This window comes from Acomys russatus, chromosome 5, assembly GCF_903995435.1.
Source record: "Acomys russatus chromosome 5, mAcoRus1.1, whole genome shotgun sequence".
Lineage (NCBI taxonomy): Eukaryota > Metazoa > Chordata > Mammalia > Rodentia > Muridae > Acomys > Acomys russatus.
In genome coordinates, this window is record NC_067141.1 from 1075202 (window position 1) to 1091023 (window position 15822).

Genomic DNA, 15822 nt, shown 5'->3' on the forward strand with positions numbered 1-15822 from the left:
CCCTGATGTCTGCAAGTCTCTGGTGATCCCTGATAGCTGCTACCTCTGGGGTTTTAGCTAGAGCTTGGGTCCAGGAAATATCAGTTTGAGGGCATGGGGTAGTCCTCACCATTTCTGGGTTTGCCCAGAGGAACACAGCAGCCAAGCAATTGGGAGGGAGGTCTCACCTGGTATTCCCTATGGCTGCCAGCCCCTAGGGCTTGGGTAATGGTGCACAGAGGGCACTGAGAAGACCTCACTGATGCTGTTTGCCCACAGGAACACAGATAACAAGGAATTAGGGGAGGAGGTCTCACCTAGTAGACCCTAATGGCTGCCAACCTCTTGCCTTGCAGGTAGAGCTGGGTCCTGGGAAATGGCATGTGGAGGGCATGACGCAGACCTCAGGGCTACTGGGTTTGCCTTGAGGAACACAGCAAGCCTTCATTTATTTCTTAATTTCTGTCTTGACCCATTTTTTATTCAGTTTCCATGAGTTTGTTAGCTTTCTGTTGCTTCTGCTGTTTTTTGCTTGTTTGTTTGGTTGGGTTTTTTGTTTGTTTGTTTGTTTGTTGTTTTTAGAATAACAGTGGCCAGCTTTATTCTTGGTGGTCTGATAAAATGCAGAGAGTTATTTCAATCTTCTTTTATCTGTTGAGATTTGCACTGTGTTTGAGTATATGGTCAGTTTTGGAGAAGGTTCCATTAAGTGCAGAGGACAAGGTATATTATTTTGAGTTTGGGTAAAGTGTTGTGTAAATATCTATTAGGTCCATTTCGTTTGTAATGTCTCTTGGTTCCAGTATTTCTCTGTTTAGTTTTTTTTTCCTGGATGACCTGTCTAATAGTAAGAGTGAGTACTGAAGTCTCCCAATACCAGTGTGTGGGGATCAATGTGTGATTTAAGCTGTAGTGGTATTGCTTTTCTAAACATGGATGCCCTGTATTTGAGGCCTAGATGTTAATAATTGAAGTGTCATGTTGGTGGATTTTTCTTTTGAAGAGTATACAGTATCTTCCCTGTTTCTCATGATTAGTTTTGTTTTGAAGTCTATCCTGCTAGATATTAAAATGACTACACCAGCTGGCTTCTTATGTTTGTTTGCCTGTAATATTTTTTCCCACCCTTTACCCTGAGGTAGTATCTATCCTTGATGTTGATTTGTGTTTCTTGGATGCAACGGAAGGATGGGTCCTTTTATTGTATCTAGTTTCTTAGTCTGTGTGTTTTAATGGGGTGTTTGTGTGTGTGCTTGCTTGTCTGAGATTTATTCCCTGTATTTTCATGGTTGTAGTTAAACTCCTTAGGTTGTAATTTTCCTTCTAGCATATTCTGTAGAGGTATATTTGTAGATTAAATGTTGCTTAAATTTCACTTTATTGTGGAATGCCTTATTTTCTCCATCTATGGTGATTGAAAGTTTTGCTGAATATAGAAGTCTGGGCTGGCTTCTGTGGTTTGTTAGATGTAGCACCTCCCCATTGAGAAGTCAGCATGATTCTAAAAGGTCTGCCTTTATATGTTACCTGGTCTTTTCTCCTTGCAGCTTTTAATACTCTTTCTTTGCTTAGTGTTTTGATTATTATGTGGTAATATAATAACCTTGTCTGGTCCAATTTATTTGGTGTTCTGTATCCTTCTTGTACCTTTGTCAGCATCTCCTCTTTAGGTTAAAAAATTTTCTTCTATGATTTTGTTCAAAATCTTTTTTGGGCCTTTGACCTGGGTTTCTTCTTCTTCTGTTATTCATAATTTGGTCTTTTCATGGTGTTCCCAATTTCCTGAATGTTTTGTGTCAGGAGTTTACAGGAGGGAGGAAAGCAGAGTGTTCCACAGGATCTGCTTATTTGGTCTCCTTGGAATTGGGGAAGAGAGTGAAATGAGGGTATCCTAGAAGATATCAGCAGAGCTGAGGATAATCCAGGGGAGAGGATCCGGAGGAACGGAAGAAGAAAACATCTGCAGTCGGCTTACCTGCTTTCTTGGCAGGAATGGCCTGTGGGTTAGTAGGGAGTGCCTGCTGAGGTTGGAGCCTGGAATAAAGCAAGGAGTAGGGAAAGGGCAGTTAGGAGGGGAAGGTCTGTGGGATCTGGTAGAGATGTGGGCAGAGGGATGAGGAAGGCTGAAGCAAGTGTTCCATTACACAGCTTTGATGAGACCAAGGGCTGGATTTGGAAGAGAGGAGGGAGTGGTGAAGGCCTTCAGTCAGCTTACCTGTCACCCTGGCCTGCTCCTAGGGAACACCTGCTGGTGTTGGAGGCTGGGATAATGGGATGAGTTGTGGGGAAGAAAATTTGAAGGAGATGATCTTCCTAAGGTTTTGGGGATGGGGTAAGAGAGGAAAACCATCCTTCATTTTTTGAGGTTATAATTTTAGTTAAAATATATCACTTTCACTCACTTCCCCCTTTCATCCCTCCAACCCTTTCCATGGCTTTTTACTTCCTCTCTAATTGATGACCCTTATCATTATTATTATCATTACTGTTGTTCTTACTGTTACTTTACATATATGCATAGACAAACAAATTCATGAATTCAGTCTACTTAGTCTGTTTTTGTGGCTTGTATGTATATGAACTGAGGTCTGATGCAATTAGAGGGCTCATCCCTGAGGAAAACTAAATCTCCCACTCTCAGCCGTCATCAGCTGCCTGCAGTTCTTCTCTAGGAGTAGGGCTCCTTGAGACTTCCCCCCTCTGCATTATCTCTACTCATATTGTCATAATTCAGCCATACTGTTGAGGTATCATGGATATAGCCTCCTTGTCATTTCTAAGACTCCCAATCTCACAGCGGATTTTCTGGTCCTCTGACTCTTACAGTCTTCTCTCTTTCCCTTCCTTAGTGTTCCTTGAGCCTTTAGTGCAGGTGCTGTGTTGTAGATGTACTCAGTTTTATGTGCTAACTTCAGCACATCTCTGGACACATGGCACACTAACCCTGTCATTTATCACTGGGTTTTGTCTCTCTGGTTCCACTACTGTATACTGATCACTAAGAAGAAATGTTATACTCAGGATTGCAAGAAAACCTTTTCCTGTGTCATAACATGGCGTAAGGGGTCACATGAGGAGACAGACCATGCCTGGCTGATATAACACTCATGTCATTTCCCTCTTCTCATAAAGCCACTGATGCCATGCTAGGGAACCCATACTCAGAGCTCATCTAATGACCTCCCAAAAGTCCCAAATCTTCATACTGTTAAAATGGCAACTAAACTTCAATGTCAGTTTCAGTGGACAAACAAACTATAGCAAAAGGTCTCCAATTTGAGTAGTCACTGCAGTCAGTGTGGTAAAAGGATCAATTCTGCAAGAATGCCTATCAGTTCTTAAAGTGTATACTTTGCAGCATTTAAATACGTAAGACAAAAATGGATAGGTCTTAAGTCCTGTTGCTATAACTGAAGATCAAGACATTGAAGACTATTAAAAGTATAAAAGGAAGCTAAGTCTGGTAATTTAAGCCTGTAATCAGCTACTCAGGGGTCTATGGCAGGAGAATCATAAGTTCAAAACAAGCTTCAGGAACATAGTGAATGAGACCCTGCCTCAAAGAAAAGGTGAAAACTGAACCAGCAGTGTAGGTTGATGGTTCAGTGTATGTGTAATGTGTGAGGCACTAGGTTCGGCCCCCAGGACCGCAACCAGGAAAAGTGGGAAAGATAGATTGTTGAAATGCTCTTCTTTTCCTAAATTAACATGAATGTTAATTATTTATGAGTGTTGAATTTTATAATTATTTCATACATGTGTCAAAATACTTATATATTTTTCTTTTCTTATTATGGACAGTTACATTGTCTGATTTTTAATGTTGATCAACTTTTTATTCCTAGAATATCTCTCACTTGCTTGTGATGTGTTCTCCTTTTAAATGTTTATAGACTCAAATTGCTAATATTTGATTAGTGTGCATGCATCTGTGCTTAGAAGTGTATTGCTCAGATTTTCCTTTCTTGTCACTAGCATTGCATAATTTTGGGATCAAGGTTATCTTGTCACATAAGGTGAATTGTAAAATGTGACCTCTTCTTTTACTCCCAAAATATCTAGTAGGAATGTCTACATAGGTCCACTAAAATCATGTGCAAGACTTTAAAACCATTATTTGTGGCCTGGGTGTAGTAGCACATGCCTTTAATCCCAGCAGTCAGGATGTAGAGGCAGGCAAATTTCTATGAGTTTGTTGTCAGCCTTGTATGCATAGAGAGTATCAGGCTTATATACAGAGACTTTGTCTCCAAAAAAATTGCATATGTGATAAAGATTACACACACACACTAGAACACATGGAACAGAAAGAGTGAAAACACACAGACACTGTCATGACAAAACTTGAGTGGCAGTGTCTTTGAGGAAGCTTGAAATATAAAGAGGTAGACTAAAACCAGAAACAGGATGAGGCATTATCAGAAGGCAACCTAGGCCTAGCCAGGGCTCATCCTGATAATGTCAGAAGTCTGGAAGTTGGGGGCTTTAGAGGAAGTGATTTCTATACCATAAAAAGTAACTAAAGCAGTCAGTTCACATATAATGTGATAAACATTTGTCATTTAGGAAATACAAACTAAACTTTTCCATGAAATGTAAGTAGATATCAGCAAGCTAGTTAAGATGTAGATGACTGACCACACCAAGGGCTAGCACAGTGGGAGTAGATGGGACACACTTATTTATGACTAACTGGATGGAAAATACTTGAAATTATTTTGTGATATCTAGCATTGTCAAAGACCCTAAACTTCTGCTCCAGAAATCAACTCTTAGAAACTAATTTCATGTGGCATTCAGAGGAAGGACAGCAGGTTACCAAGAAGAAACTTGATACCCTATGAGCATATACAGGGGGAGGAAATCCCCCTCAGGAACAGTCATGAGGGAGGGAAATAATAGGAAAATGGGAGGGAGGGAAGAATGGGAGGATACAAGAGATGGGATAATCATTGAGATGTAACAAGAATAAATTAATAAAAAAATAAAATAAAATAAAAATAACAACAAAGGAAAAAAGGAAAAAAACAGCAAAAAAAAAAAAGAAACTAATTTCATACAAATACCAGGTGGTGTATAGAGAATGTTCAAAAAAGTAGTATATGTAATGGCTCCAAACTAGAATATATATTTATTGGTCTAAGAAATTACCAAAAAATTAATGGTCTCAAACAAGAGTTAACATCTAATCATAATTTCCATGACTTAGCTTGAGTGTTTCTGGTCCCCGGTCTCTTATGGTGTGCAATCATTTGACGGCTCAGGCCTGGAGGCTCTACTGAGAGTCTCACCCACATGGCTATTGATAGTTCCCTGCCACATGGAAATTTTATCACCACATGTGGTAGGTAACTTCCCTCACATAAAATGTCACTAAAGATACTAAGATGAAGAACACAGAGTCCTTCATGGACTAGGCTAACAATCTCATTCTATTGTTTCATCAGTTGCCTATTGACACAAGTTTGTTGTGTGGTGGCATCATTTGGAGCAGTCTGCAGGTCTGGATACCCTTCTATATGCCCACGATAGTAAAAATAATGATATACTAGAAATTTGGAGTAATGAAAACTAGTGATTTATAGCTGCAAATGACAACATATTTTAAAAGATACAAATAAAAAGAATGTTTTGTATGTGTGTTTTTGTGTGAACCACAGAGAATTCAAAACAAAGCAATTATATTTAGGAGTCCATTCTTAAGTAATAATATAATAAAGAAAGCTTAAAAATGCTTAACCATAGAACCATAGGTGTTTAGCCATGAGAATGGTTGCACTTAAGGAAGAGAAAACTAGGTGTTCACAACACAGATGACGTCTAGAGTGCTGGGTGTCTGTTACATTTAACCTTACTGTGAGTCACTGAGCTATAGAAGCTACTTATTTTCTGTCACTCTTATAAATTACCATGACTAAGGCAACTTCTAGGTGAAAGTTTATTTTGGCTTACAGCTCCAGAGGGTTAAAGTCTATAATGATTGGGACAGCATGGCAGAGGACATCCACCAGAGGAAACTGAGAGATCACATCATCAGCTGCAAATACAAAGCAAGGAGGGAAAAATGAAAGTAGGGCAAGGCTATGAACTCTCAAAGCCTGTGCTCAATGACATACTTGCTCAAAACAAGCAAACAAACATAGATTCTTTACAGCAGAAGTCCACTCTGATGCCCTTTATAAATATGCTTAATAGAGTTCACACTGAAAAACCTTAAAACTATTCTTGATTCTGTGTATGGATTCATTACCAAAAAAAGCCATCCTTATTGACATTTATTTTAGCATGTCTTTAAAACATTTTAATCCAAGTTAATTCCCTTGCAATGGCTCCCAAGTATATAATAATAAACATGAATGCATCCTTCTAATTAGAAGTGGCTACAATATTTCTACCAAACACTACTAGAATTCATATAAACTTCAAGTTTTGCCATTGATGGTGTGGTCTATGAATTTTTCCAGATTTAATTAGACAGCCCTCTACAACTTTCAAACTATGGTAACAAAGCAGCATTTTACAAGTAAGTAACTCTATTGATATAATTAAGGTCATCCCTGTTCTAGTTACAATATTGAGGAGCATATCACCTTTTATATTAACTATTTGTATTCTAGAGAGAATTGTGTGAACAATTGCAGTACAAATTACATAGGCGTTTTTTCAAAACTACCAAATAGTGGGATCCCAAGCACACCGTAATCCTGAAACTTGAAAGGCAGAGGCATTTGAAATGTCATAAATTCAAGATCAGCGCCAGCCAACAGTTATAAAACAATGCGTACCTTTCTTAAAATTAAATAGAAACTCTATGATCCTCTCCATTACTTACTTGTCAAAAATCTTTCTCTTCTTAGGTAACATCAAAAACCAGGAATTTCAAGGGATTATTGGCTACTATATTCCAAGCAAGGAAATCCGCTGGGGAAAGGTGGTTGTGAAATTCATGCAAGTCTAACGTGTTAATAGAGGACAAATAGAAAACAAAACATTGGGACTTATGCTTATAGAATGAGAATCTGATTAGAATATAATTAGAAACTCTGTTACCTTTCCAAGGCCTCCTGAATTTAATTGCTTGAATACTCTGACCCCTAAATTATATTATTATGTCATGCAGAGCAAGAGAACATCAGTGGTTAGGTAGGAGTGGATGGGCAGGCCTGAAACTCCAGAGCTCTAGAGGCTGAGATAGGAGAATCTCCAATCTGAGTCCAGTCTGGGCTATGTGTAGCGATTCTGTCTGAAAAGCATGTGTAAGCAGAATGGTGTGGAGGCAGGATAACGGCTTCCTACCTGCTTCTCAGCCATCTTTCCCTTCTGCTTTCTGGCTTCTCATACCTTTTTGTTCTGCTTGGGGAAGGTTGAGTGGGGGAAGGGCTTACAGGAAATAGTATGTGATAACTTTGCCTTTGTTTGCTTTTAAGGTATTTGAAATTTTGGAAGAAGCTAAAGTGATGTTCAATTTAGAAGACTATTCTGTCAAACAAATAACCCTGGAACAAATCTTTCTGACCTTTGCTAATATTTCAGGAAACAAAGCTGCTGTGAGACTGTAATCCAACCAGTGACCCTCTTTCTCAGACTGCTGTCTGCCCCAAGTACATAGAAGTCTTTTTATGCACACCACAAATAAAAACTCTAAGAGAGATGTTTACAGTCTTTGAAAGTTAAGTGGGCCCTCTATTAAGGGGAGAGGGGGCTGTCTCTGACATGGACCCTGCTACCAGCTTCTTGATTACTTTCCCCAAGCAGCACTCCTTTGCCAGGCCACCGAGGAAGAGGACACGCTCAGTCCTGATGAGATTTAATGAGCTGGGGTGGATGGGAAGAGGGAGACTCCCCTTTTCTGAGGAATAGGGGAGGGGACTGGGGGAAAGGGAGGGAAGGCGGGACTGAGAGATGAGGAGGGATGGGGCTATGACCAGGATATGAAATGAATAATATATAAATAAACAAGCAAATAAATGAGTAATAAAGTTGGAGTGAATGACAGGTTATCTGAACTGTGAAGATTCAATTTGCCCTATTTCTGAATTTAAAAGTTAGCACTTTAGTCTCCTTCTGTCTCCCAAGCACAGCTCTGAAAGTCACTTCAAGTCTTAGCTGTGACCTGAACCAAACCCTTAGCTTTGACAATGACCAGCTTCTTTTTATCTCAGGTCTGTCCTTATTTTCTTTCAACCTCAGATTTCCTGTCTGTTAACCAGGATTGACACTTTCTGCCTTCATGAGTTCAGAAGTTGGAGCAGGGTGATTTATAAAAGGCACATTGACCAGTAGAAAGTAAGCTATTGTTTTTGTTTAAGCCTCATTTTTAAATTTTAATTTATTTTGTTTATTTTTTAATTTTTATACAGGCATACATTTTATGTTGAGCACATTCCCCCTTCTTCAGCCCCTTTTTGCTCATTCCTTCCCACTCAGTTTATATATATTTACCACATTTTCCTGGTCTCCCTCTCTGTTGTTAAACACCTATGCTAGTTTGTTTACTTGGCAATTGTGAAAAATGCTGCAATAAACACTGATGTGCAAATAATAATAATAATAATAATAATAATAATAATAATAATAATGAGGAGGAGGAGGAGGAGGAAAAGGCTAGAGTGATGGCCCAGTGGTTAAGACTATTTGCTGTACAGTCATAAGAAACAGAGTTCCAATCCCAGAACACACATAACAAAGTTTGGCATCCCAAAAATGCCTGTATCCCTATATCTAAGGGGAGCAGAAACAAAATCATTGAGGCTTACTGACTTTCAGCCTTGCCAAGAAAATGTAAGCTCCAGGTTCAGGGAGAGGCAATTCCTCAAAACAAATAAGCAGAAAGCACATGTGTATGTTAACACACTCACGCAGACATACACAAAGAGAACCTTGTAAAGTTAGCTTTTCATTCTGATGGATGGGACCCTGAGTCAAAGTCAGAGGATTTCACGCTAGCAGCAGCAAGGGAGTGTTGAGTTATGTCTGTTCTTTAATACTTAACCTTCACAAACAAGCACAGCCACATAGTGTTTGCATTATGGGAAAGAAACTCTGAGTTTCTGACCATTTATCTGGAATGAAATATTAGTATTATACTGAAATGTTAGGCCATTTGCTCTAAAATCATCCAAAAATAGTCTGCAACAAAAAGTCACAATTAAGTAGGGGCCTGACCCCAAACTTTTAATCCACAAACCGACTGCCTGTTAAGTAACTTCTTTCCCCTCCTGTCTCCCCCACTGCCATTGTGTTATCTCCACACTCTCAGCCCTCTAGACCCATTGTTCTGACTACCTGTGACTCTCTCCACTGGCTCCCATCTGCTCCCCACTATCTCTACACCTATAGTTGTAGCTCCAGACCAAGGCTCATATACTTGCTGTGCCTGGCCTACATCCAAACAAACAGGTCATGTACCAGCTTTTCATGGCCTAGTGCTAGTCACACAGGCCTGCACAGGTCCAATCTAAGACAGACCAGAATCTCACATCAGATGTACAACCAAAGGAAAAAAGTCCACGTACCCAAGTCTCATCACAAACATAAAAAGCAATATGAATGGCCAGAACAGAATGTCTATGTTCAAACACACTAGTCTCAAATTACCTAAATGAAGCCAAAACACAAAATTAAAACTTATCCAAGAATTCAAGAAATTTAAAGAAGAAACAAACGAATGCCTCATTGAACTTCAGGAGGATGACAATAAATACCTGAGTGACGTCCAGGAAGCTACAAATATACTGCTGAGCAAAATGATGTCGAGAGTTCAGGATTTTAAGTCACAATTTAAAGAAGAGACAGAAATATTGATGAGACCTCAAACTGAAATGAAGAGTAAAAAGTCAATAACCTAACTAGAAAATTCAAAGAAAAACCTACAAAGTAAATGGTTCAAGTAGAAGACTGAATATCAGGACTGAAAGACAGAGGAATCAGACCACACAAACAAAGAGTAATGTTTTAAAAATTAAGGACAGGAAAGGAACATGCAGGAACCAGGGGACACCATGAAAGGATCAAATCTTCTAATTATAGGCACAGATGAGGGAGAAGAACTCCAGGTCAATGGCAAAGACTAGATCTTTGACATGAGCATAAAAGTGAATTGCCCCAAACATATACAAGCAGCACACAGACCACATATACAAGAACCAAATAGGATCACAAAAGAAACTCCTCATAGTGTATGATAGCTTAAACACAAAGTAGTACAGAACAAAGTATTGATAGATGCGAGAGGAAAAAAACAAAATACATCACATATAAAGGAAAACTTATAGTGATAATGGATGATTTCTCAGTGGAAAATTTGAAACCAGGAGAGTTCTTAAAAAAAAAAGACTGACAAACTGAAATATTGAACTCAGCAAAACTATCATAGTTGAAAGAGAAAGCAAAATCTTCCATGAATTAAACAGGCTAAAAGAATTAATCTAGGAGAGAACCCTACACAGAACAAGGAAGGAATATTTCAGACTGAAGAAGGAATAAGCATAGCCAAGAGACTATAGAAAGTAAACAAATGAAGCTATAATTGCTGAAACACATAATACAACCAGGAACACAAGCAGCAGAAAGAAAAAAGCACGCATACCTTTCAAATGTAACTTTGAATATTCATGCCCTTAGTTCTCCAGTTCGAAGACACAGGCTTGCTGATCTGATTAAGAAACAAAAATCCGGGGGTTCCAAGATGGCGGCACCTATCATTCACTGCATCTGATCTACCACACAGAGCCCAGGGACCTGACTGGGAGCCACAGACTACCAGAACTAGAGAATAGTAGGTGAGGGGGGTTCCCTGCACAGTGCAGACCACCAGCGGGCCTGGCCCCAGGCCAACCAACAGCCCATGGAGGTCCTGAACCCACTCCCAAGACTTTGGAATGGAACCCACTTGTGGTCTACAGCCAGCCTCTATAGCCCAAACTCAGTGTGTGGCATGGTGGAACACTGGAGCTCCTGCCCTGAGGAGGTCGCAGGGAAACAGGTGAAACTATCCTCAGACACCCTCCCCCACCCACTGCACACCAGTCTGTGGAGGGCCCCAGGGCCATAGGGAAGCCCAGTTGGCTGGGACCACCTTGCCCAGGCACAATATGCGGGCTGCGTGGTCTGAACAAGTACAGACCAGAGCCAGGCTACTGGCCGATGTGACCGAGCCTGAAGACTTGGGCAGTTAGAACCCAGCTTGGCCACTTCCCATGACCTGGCAGAATTTCCCACACTCTTGGAAAAGGCTAGACAGCCTTGAAGAGTCTAGGCGCTGGTCTGAATGGCAGCCACAACTCTGTGGAACCAGTCTGGGCAGGGACTTGGCCGTGGGGCTGCAGGGAAGCCCAGGCAGGTGTGACCACATTGTCCAGCCACAGCACATGCAGTCTGAGTAGGTCCAGACTGGAGCCAGGCTGCAGATAGATCCCAGCCTGACCAATGCCAATGGCCCAAAAAGGTCTCCCATGCTCTTGGGAGAGACTGGAAAGCCCTAAGTGGTTGGGTCAGAAATTAAAAAGCAGCCCTAATACATCTAGTCTGAATCATAGCAGTGGCATGAACAGGACCAGGCAGAAGCCTACCTCTGCTGGCCCAGTCGGGAGCCTAAGTCTTCTGGATCAAAGTCTTCTGGAGCAGAAAACAGGTCACCTGCCTGTCCCAGAAAAGAAATCCCTGATCCCCACACGCAAGGGCAGGCAACCTATAATCACTCACCAACAATACACTCTCAACAGCCAGTGAATGACAACAGAAGCTACCTCCCAACATCAGACACAGCAAGATGACTAAAGGACAGTGTAAGAACACAAACAACAAAAACCAAAACAATTCAGCATCTCCAGATCCCAGCTATCCCAAAGAAAGCAACCCAGAGAACCCAAACACAACCGAAATACAATGAAACTGCCTCAAATCCTTAGTAATAAAGATAATAATGGAAGAAACAAATAAAATTCGTAAACAAATGCAGGAAGATGCAACCAAACAGTTTGAAGACATAAAAGAGGCCTATACAGACCAATTTCTCTTATGAACATCTATGCAAAAAATATTAAATAAAATACTTGCAAAACGAATACAAGAACACATCAAAGATATCATTCATCATGACCAAGTAGGCTTCATTCCAGGCATGCAGGGATGGTTTAATATACGGAAACCCATCAATGTAATCCACCATATAAACAAACTGAAAAAAAAAAAACCACATGATCATCTCTTTGGATGCAGAGAAAGCATTTGACAAAATCCAACACCTATTCATGTTTAAAGTTTTAGAGAGATGTGGATACAAGGCACTTTCCTCAACATAATAAAGGCTATATGCAGCAAGCCAATAACCAAAATCAAAGTAAATGGTGAGATACTCAAGGAAATTCCTCTAAAATCGGGAACAAGGCAAGGCTGCCCACTCTCTCCATATCTCTTCAATATAGTACTCGAAGTTCTAGCCAGAGCAATAAGACAACAAAGGGAGATCAAGAGTATCCAAATGGGAAAGGAGGAAGTCAAATTATCCCTATTTGCAGGTGATATGATAGTGTACATAAGTGACCCTCAAAATTCCACCAGAGAACTCCTACAGCTGATAAAACCTTCAGCAAATTGGCTGGATACAAAATTAACTCAAAAAAGTCTGTAGCCTTCCTATACACAAATGACAAGCTTGCAGAGGAAGAAATTAGGAAAACCACACCCTTCACATTAGCCACAAGCAATATAAAATATTTAGGAGTTAATCTAACTAAGCAAGTGAAGGACTTGTTTGAAAAACATTTCAAAACTCTGAAGAAAGAGATTGAAGATGACATGAGAAGATAGAATTATCTTTCTTGCTCATGGATCGGGAGAATTAACGGTAAAAACGGCCATCCTACCAAAAGCAATCTACAGATTCAATGCAATCCCTATCAAAATACTTACACAATTTTTTAAAGACATTGAAAGTTCAATTCTGAACATTATATGGAAAAACAAAAAACCCAGAATAGCTAAAACAATCTTGTACAATAAAAGGTGCTCTGGAGGAATCTCCATACCTGATCTCAAACTGTACTATAAAGCAATAGTAATTAAAACAGCATGGTACTGGCACAGCAACAGGCTGGTTGATCAGTGGAATTGAATAGAAGACCCAGATATGAATCCACATACATATGGTCATTTGAATTTTGACAAAGAAGCCAAATCCATTCAATGGAAAAAGGATAGCATCTTCAACAAATGGTGCTGGTCTAACTGGAGGTCTATGTGTAAAAAAATGAACTGGACCCATATTTGTCTTCTTGCACAAAACTCAAATCCAAGTGGATCAAAGACTCAACATAAAACCAGAGACACTAAATCACTTAGAAGAAAAAGTGGGGAAGAGCCTGGAACATATTGGCACAGGAGACAACTTCCTGAACAGAACACCAATGGCCCAGGCCTTAATGTCAACTATTAATAAATGGGACCTCATGAGGCTGAGAAGCTTCTGTAAGGCAGGAGACACTGTCAAGAGAACAAAGCGACAGCCTACAGACTGGGAAAAGATCTTAACCAACCCTACATCTGACAAAGGTCTAATATCCAAAATATATAAAGAACTCAAGAAATTAAACACCACCAAACCAAATAACCCAATTGAGAAATGGGGCTTGGAACTAAACAGAGAATTCTCAACAGAGGAATATCAAATGGCTGAGAAACACTTAAAGAAATGCTCAACCTCCTTAGTCATCAGGGAAATGCAAATCAAAACAACTCTGAGATTCCATCTTACACCCATCAGAATGGCTAAGATCAAAAATTCAAGTGACACCACATGCTGGCGAGGATGTGGGGAGAGAGGAACACTCCTTCATTGCTGGTGGGAATGCAAACTAGTACACCCACTTTGGAAATCTATCTGGTGCTATCTCAGAAAACTGGGAATAGGGCTTCCTCAAGACCCAGCTATTCCACTCCTTGGAATATACCCAGAAGATGCTCCAGCACACAACAAGAAAATTTGCTCAACCATGTTCATAGCAGCCTTATTCATAATAGCCAGAACATGGAAACAGCCTAAGTGTCCCTCAGTAGAAGAGTGGATAAAGAAACTGTGGTACATATACACTATGGAATACTACTCAGCTATTAAAAACAAGGAATTCCCGAAATTTGTGGATAAATGGATTGAGCTAGAAATGATCATAATGAGTGAGTTAACCCAGAAGTAGAAAGAATCAAATGGTATATACTCACTTATATCTGCATACTAGCCCAAGGGGCATGTCCCACGAAAGCCTTCACTTACCAGGAAACTGGGACAGAGGGGAAGACATCCTATTGGGACTCTAAATGAGAGACACATGGGAGAATAGCAAAATAAAAGGATACAGAGGGTCCTAGAAATCTACAAGTAGAACAATATGATAGGCAGATTTGGGCCCAGGGGTCCCGCTCAAACTAAGGCACCAGCCAAGGACAATACAGGAGGTAAACTTTAAACCCCTTCCCAGATCTAGCCAATGGTCAGAATATTCTCCACAGTTGAGTGGAGAGTGTGATACGACTTTCTCACGTACTCTGGTGCCTCACATTTGACCATGTCCCCTGGAGGGGGAGACCTGGTGGCACTCAGAGGAAGGACAGCAAGTAGCCAAGAAGAGACTTGATACCCTATGAGAATATATAGGGGGACGTAATCCCCCTCAGAACAGTCATAGAGGAGGGGAATAATGGGAAAATGGGGGGGGAGGAATGGGAGGATACAAGGGATGGGATAAACATTGAGATGTAACAAGAATAAATTAATAAAAAAAAAAAAGAAAATGGAGACATAACAACAGACACTGAAGAAATACAAAGAATCATAAGACCCAACTTCAAAGGCACATGTGCCACAAACTTTGAAAATGTAAGGGAAATGGACAATTTTCTTGATCAATTCTACTTACCAAAAGTGAATCAACAACAGATAAACAAACTAAATAGTCCCATTTCCCCTACAGAAATAGAAGCAATCATTGATAATCTCCTAATCAAAAAGAAGAAGAAGAAGAAGAAGAAGAAGAAGAAGAAGAAGAAGAAGAAGAAGAAGAAGAAGAAGAAGGAGAAGGAGAAGGAGAAGGAGAAGGAGAAGGAGAAGGAGAAGGAGAAGGAGAAGGAGAAGGAGAAGGAGAAGGAAAAGGAGAAGAAGAAGAAGAAGAAGAAGAAGAAGAAGAAGAAGAAGAAGAAGAAGAAGAAGAAGAAGAAGAAGAAGAAGAAAGAAAGAAAGAAAGAAAAGCTCAGGGCCAGATGGTTTCAGCGCAGAATTCTACCAGACCTTCAAAAAGAGCTAATACCGATACTCTTCAATCTACTCCAAAAGATAGAAATGGATGGAACATTACCAAATTCACTCTATGAGGCCACAGTCACTTTGATACCTAAACCTCACAAAGACCCAACAATGAAAGAGAATTTCAGACCAATTTCTCTTATGAACATTGATGCAAAAATACTCAATAAAAATTCACAAACTGAATACAAGAACATATCAAAGATATCATTCACCATGACCAGGTAGGCTTCATTCCAGGCATACAGGGATGGATTAATATACAGAAATCCATCAATGTAATTCACCATATAAACAAACTCAAAGAAAAATACCACATGATCATCTCCTTAGATGCAGAAAAAAAGCATTTGATAAAATCCAACACCCACTCATGTTTAAAGTTTTGGAGAGATCAAGGATACAAGGCACATACCTCAACATAATAAAGGCTATATACAGCAAGCCAATAGCCAAAATAAAATTAAATGGAGAGATACTCAAGGAAATTCCTCTAAAATTGGGGACCAGGCAAGGCTGCCCACTCTCTCCATATCTCTTCAATATAG

The 15822-nt window shown here is 40.0% G+C and overlaps 1 protein-coding gene across 1 annotated transcript in view; it reads left to right on the forward strand.

The window, feature by feature from the left end:
* Window positions 1-7538, forward strand: part of LOC127190153 (phospholipid-transporting ATPase ABCA3-like) — a 121608-nt gene extending 114070 nt beyond the window's left edge. The window contains exons 29-30 of the mRNA XM_051147175.1: window positions 6837-6910; window positions 7407-7538. Of these exons, the coding sequence (XP_051003132.1) occupies window positions 6837-6910; window positions 7407-7538 (206 nt within the window). The remainder of the gene's footprint in view (window positions 1-6836; window positions 6911-7406) is intronic.
* Window positions 7539-15822: the final 8284 nt, after the last annotated feature.